The sequence below is a fragment of the Heteronotia binoei genome, chromosome 12, assembly GCF_032191835.1.
Source record: "Heteronotia binoei isolate CCM8104 ecotype False Entrance Well chromosome 12, APGP_CSIRO_Hbin_v1, whole genome shotgun sequence".
NCBI lineage: Eukaryota > Metazoa > Chordata > Lepidosauria > Squamata > Gekkonidae > Heteronotia > Heteronotia binoei.
Window position 1 is genome coordinate 2,111,168 of NC_083234.1, and position 5,224 is coordinate 2,116,391.

At 56.4% G+C, this 5,224-nt stretch overlaps 1 protein-coding gene across 1 annotated transcript; it reads left to right on the top strand.

Moving 5' to 3' along the window:
- Positions 1-1,717: 1,717 nt before the first annotated feature.
- FOXR1 (forkhead box R1) lies at positions 1,718-3,330 on the top strand. The gene is made up of 5 exons (XM_060251640.1): positions 1,718-1,814; positions 1,898-2,086; positions 2,183-2,372; positions 2,589-2,824; positions 3,028-3,330. Exons 1-5 carry the CDS (start codon positions 1,718-1,720, stop codon positions 3,108-3,110), a joined length of 795 nt encoding a protein of 264 aa, XP_060107623.1. The 3' UTR covers positions 3,111-3,330.
- Positions 3,331-5,224: the final 1,894 nt, after the last annotated feature.

Consider the following 5,224-nt stretch of genomic DNA (forward strand, 5'->3'; position numbering starts at 1 on the left):
TGGAAGCAAGCGTTTAAAGAGGGGGGGGGAGGTTTGCAAAGTGGTGAGCTGGCTACGTGTGTGATGCTTATTAAATCTGTAGATGATACTAAATTGGGAGCAAATTTGGTAGAAAGAGCCCAGGATGGAAAACTGGGCTCAAACAAATATAATGAAATTTAACAGGGATAAATGCCATGTTCTGCATTTAGGTAGGGAAAAAATAAAATGCATAATTATAGGATGGGGAAGACAGTAGTCTGTGCGAAAAGGATCTAGGGGTGTTAGTGAACCATACATTGAACAGGAGTTGGTAGTGTGATGCAGTAGCTAAAAAGGCAGATTTTGGGCTGTATCAACAGATAAGCTGGAATGTGTCCAAAGGAGGGCAACAAAGATGGCGAGGGGCCTGGAGACCAAGTCCTAGGAGGAGGAAAGGTTGAGGGAGTTGCAGGACTTTTTTTGTTAAAAAAGCCCAGCAGGCATCATTTGCATATTAGGCCACACCCCCTGACATCACCATTGTTTCACACAGGGCTTTTTGCAGCCAGAATCATTTGCATATTAGGCCACACCCCCTGACACCAAGCCAGCAGGAACGGGGTTCCTGTTCAAAAATGATGATGATAATGATATTGGATTTATATCCTGCCCTGCACTCTGAAGAGTCTCAGAGCGGCTCACAATCTCCTTTCCCTTCCTCCCCCAACAGACACCCTGTGAGGTAGATGAAGATATTGGATTTATATCCCACCCTCCACTCCGAAGAGTCTCAGAGCGGCTCACAATCTCCTTTCCCTTCCTCCCCCAACAGACACCCTGTGAGGTAGATGAAGATATTGGATTTATATCCCACCCTCCACTCCGAAGAGTCTCAGAGCGGCTCACAATCTCCTTTCCCTTCCTCCCCCAACAGACACCCTGTGAGGTGGGTGGGGCTGGAGAGGGCTCTCACAGCAGCTGCCCTTTCAAGGACAACCTCCGCCAGAGCTATGGCTGACCCAAGGCCATTCCAGCAGGTGCAAGTGGAGGAGTGGGGAATCAAACCTGGTTCTCCCAGATAAGAGTCCGCAAACTTAACCACTACACCAAACTGGCCCTCCTTGAAGGGCTGCCATAGACAGAAGGGTGTGGAATTGTTTTCTGTGGCCCCGGAAGGTTGAACCAGAACCAAAGTGTTGAAATGAAATCAGAAGTTTCCAGCTCAACATGAGGAAGAGCTTCCTGACCATTGGAGTGGCTCCTCAGTGGAGCAGGCTTCCTCCTGGGGAGGTGGTGGGCTCTCCTTCCTTGGGGGTTTTTCAGCAGAGGCTGGATGCCCATCTGACAGCAATGATGATCCTGTGAATTTCGGGGGAGGGGTTTGTGAGTTTCCTGCATTGTGCAGGGGGTCGGACTAGATGACCCTGGAGGTCCCTTCCAACTCTATGATTCTAGGATTAGGAAGAACTTCCTGACTGTTAGAGTGGTTCCTCAGTGGAACAGGCTTCCTCGGGAGGTGGTGGGCTCTCCTTCCTTGGAGGTTTTTCAGCAGAGGCTGGCTGGCTGGGCGCCCTGCTTGCGCGCTTTCCTCGGATTGGCCTGGCTCTCCTCAGCGCGCCCGGGAATTACTTGGCGGCGGCGGCGGCGGCAGCGTCCAGCGGAAGAGCACGAGGCAGGCTTCCTCCCGCTGGGCCTTAAAGGTGCGAGGCCGGCGAGAAATGGCTCCTGCCCCGCGGAGCTTGCGCGTGGCCGGTCGATGGAGCTGCGCCTGCAGAACGCGGCCTTTTGGGCCAGCCTGCCCCGACGGCTCGCCCCTGCCCCGGGCCTCAGCGGGCCCCGCGCTCCTGCTGCAGGTGGGGCGCCGGCGGGGGGAGGGGGAGGGGAGGAGGGGCGCCGGGGGGCCCGCGGCAGACCGCTGAGCTTGTTCTCCCCGCAGAGGCCGAGCAGGAGGAGGAGGGGCAGCCGCACCTGTGGCGGTGGGTGAATCCCAACCGCGTCTGCCCCATCGCCGGGCGTCTCCGGCCGCCGCCTGCCCTCCACGGGGCCTCCGCGGCCAGCCCAGCAGCCTGCCGTCGGGACGGGCCGCGCTCGTCGCCCCCCGCAGCCGCCCCGCCGCAGGTAGGACGCAGGCCGAGCCCTGGGGCCGGGGTCGCCTCCCTCCCAGCCGCCTCCTTCTCTGCTCTCCCCTCCCCACAGGCCCCCCCGGCGGCGGCGGCGGCAGCGGAGAGGGCCGGCGGGCCTAGGCCGGCAGTCCGGCGGGGCAGGGGTCTCCGCTGGCGGGGCAGGAAGGCGAAGCGAGCGGCCGGCGGCTGGCCGCCCCCGCCCCTCAACTACTGCCTCCTCATCAGCGTGGCGCTGAGCAGCAGCCCCGACGGCCGCCTCGCCGTCCAGGAGATCTACCAGTTCACACGGTGGGTGGCTGGGCCGCTGGGGGGCGGGCTCGGGGGGGCGGGCGGGGGCCCTGTGGCTTCCCACCCCCGCCGGCAGCCTCCCCCCTCCCCCGACGTGGGCCAGAGCTCTGGGCGCCAGTGAGGCTTGGCGGGGGCAGGAGGCCGGCGACTCCCCCCCCCTCCTCCTCCTCCCCCCCCCCCGCCGAGCTTCTGCTCTGGGGCTTGTCTCCCCCGCAGGCGCCACTTCCCGTTCTTCCGCACGGCCCCCGACGGCTGGAAGAACACCATCCGCCACAACCTGTGCTTCAGCAGCAGCTTCCAGAAGACGGCGGACTTCGCGTGCCTCGAGGGGAACCGCAGGTCCCGCCTGTGGAAGCTCACCCCGCAGGGACGCTGCAAGCTCCGCGAAGAGGCCCAGGCCCTCTCCCACGCCCAGAGGGCCCTGCTGCAGCAGAGCATGGACGGCGACCCAGGTGGGCGGGAGGGAGGGAGGGAGGGAAGGCCAAGGCAGGCTCTCTCCGGGACTTGGACCCCCAACTCCCCTGCCAGGTAGGTCAGGCTGCGGCACCCCACGCGGTGGGGGAGGGCTGCAATCCTAATCTGGCGCTCTGACCCCTCCCCCAGCACAGCCTCCCTGGCTCAGGTCCCTCTTCTGCTTCTCTCCCCCCCTCCCCAGGACTGCTGAGGTCCCTCTTTGGCCTCCTGATGCCTTCCTCTGCAAGGACCTCAAGGGAAGTCTCTGCTGCAAGGAGAAGCTGAGCCCAGAAGGACAGAGTTTGGCTTCCCCCCCTGGTGTCTCCAGCTGCAGGACCCCCAAAGGCTGAGCAGCATCCCTGCCCCTGCAGTGCTCCCTCTGCTGAAGGGGGGGGGGCAGGAGGCCCCTGCTCACTGTTGCCCCCACAGGGAGCCGAGGGGGGGCGGGGGGGGGCTCTTGACTATGTTCTGTTTGGGAGTCCTTTGGAGTAAAGATGTGCAGCGACCTGTGTGAGTGGCCTTTTTCCCAGGATGCAGAGGGAATAAACCCAGACCAGCCCCAGAAATGCTTTCAGATCCCAGCCCTTTTCTTCACTCCAGTGTGGTTCTCTGGACCCCACCAGGCTCTCTGACACAATGGAGGGGAGGAGGGTGTGGCTCAGCTGAGCGGCTTTATCCCCCCCCCACTCCCCCAGTCAAGTTTTCTTTAATGTGAAGCTGCTTGTGGAGACTCCCCTCCTCTGGACTTTGAGGTAGGAGCAGGCAGACCCGCAGAGATGAATGAGAAGAAAGCTCACTGGGAACAGGGGAGATGGCTGAAGACACCATTGCGATATGACGGGAACCAGGAACATCAGTTGACTTGCTAAGCTTTGGCTCCACTGAAACACATTGGAGGAGGTTATTTCTCAGGGGCATTTTCAAACAACTCCTCATGCACAATAATACAATATTTAATTTGAACATGGGCACTGATACCAGAGCTTGCAGTAAACGTCTCAGGCTTATTCACATGCTCATCTTCTAACACTGTATATGCCATTAAATGCCAACACTGCCCTTCAGCTCCCTGCATAGGGCAAACATTTGTGTCAATTTCCCCCTCTGCCAAAGAAGAAGAGATTGGATTCAGGAGGGGATTGGATCAACATATGGAGCAGAGGCCCAGCAGTGCCTATTAGCCACCGCATATCGTTGGAACTCTGTCTGGGGCAGGGATGCTCTGTATCCTTGGTGCTTGGGAGGGGCAACAATGGGAGGACTTCTAGTGCCCTGGCCCCACTGATGGATCTCCTGGTGGCACACTGTGACAGAGTGTTGGACTGGATGGGCATGATCCAATATGGCTTCTCTTATGTTCTATGTTCTTATGATTTATACCCTTTGTTTCACTACACAAGGGAGTCTCAGATTGGTTTACAATCTCCTTTCCCTTCCTCTCCCTACAGACACCCCGTGAGCAATGGTCCCTCTAAGCCATGGAGTCTTGTGAGCAAAAATTCTACTTTGTGAGATATTGGCATTAAAGTTGTGAGCTACTTCATAAATTAGTTTGCTCTGGGGCCATTTTTCCTGAGCCAAGGCAAAAATGTGTGAGCTGGAGGCTAAAAAACTGAGCTAGCTCACACAGTTTAGAGGAAACACTGCCTGTGAGGTAGGTGGGGTTGAAGAACATAAGAGAGGAAAAGTAGGAGAGGTCACTCATAACTTTTTGAGTAGAAAAGCTCTGAGAGAACTTGTGGCTGACCCAAGGTCACAGGTGTATGTGCCGGAGTGTGGAATCAAACCTGATTCTAGATAAGAGTCTGCACACTTAACCTCTACACCAAACTGGATAAATGGACTAATAGATCTGACATAAAGACTCACCAACAGAGGTACTCATGTTTGTCTGTAGCAGTAGAAAAGACTAAGAGTCCAGTAGCATCTTCAAGCCTAACAAAACTGGCGATAGATAGGGTATGAGCTTTTGTGAGTCACTGCTCACTTCAAAAACAGCTAGAATGTGAGTCCATCTGTCCCATATATTGGAAAGGGGGGGGGATTACAGATGCCAAATGACAGTAGAAGGTGTGATATGCAGGGAGATCGTAGGCACCGAGAAATCAGCATTTGTAATGAGACAGGAAACCTATGTCTTGATTCAGTCCAGGAGGATGCATTGTCTTAAGCTTCATTATCAGTTGCAATTAAGCAGTCTGTCTTTCAAATCTCCCTTTGAAATTCCTTTGTAAAATAATCCATGTGGATGTGGTTGGGGTGGGAGCTGGAGGCATGTAGATGTATTTGCTGATCTGTTGGTTTCCAGTATGATGTGGTACTTATGTGTCACTTATGTATGCATCTGTGGCAGGATTTATTTGGGGTGGTTTTGGACCACACATACCAGGAAGTTTATT

Excerpts from the sequence above, each read along its gene's own strand:
- FOXR1 (XM_060251640.1), top strand. The coding sequence starts at position 1,718 with ATGGAGCTGCGCCTGCAGAACGCGGCCTTTTGGGCCAGCCTGCCCCGA. Across the intron at positions 2,087-2,182 it reads CGCCCCGCCGCAGGTAGGAC|CGGAGAGGGCCGGCGGGCCT; the intron begins GCAGGCCGAGCC and ends CGGCGGCGGCAG. Across the intron at positions 2,825-3,027 it reads GAGCATGGACGGCGACCCAG|GACTGCTGAGGTCCCTCTTT; the intron begins GTGGGCGGGAGG and ends CCCCCTCCCCAG.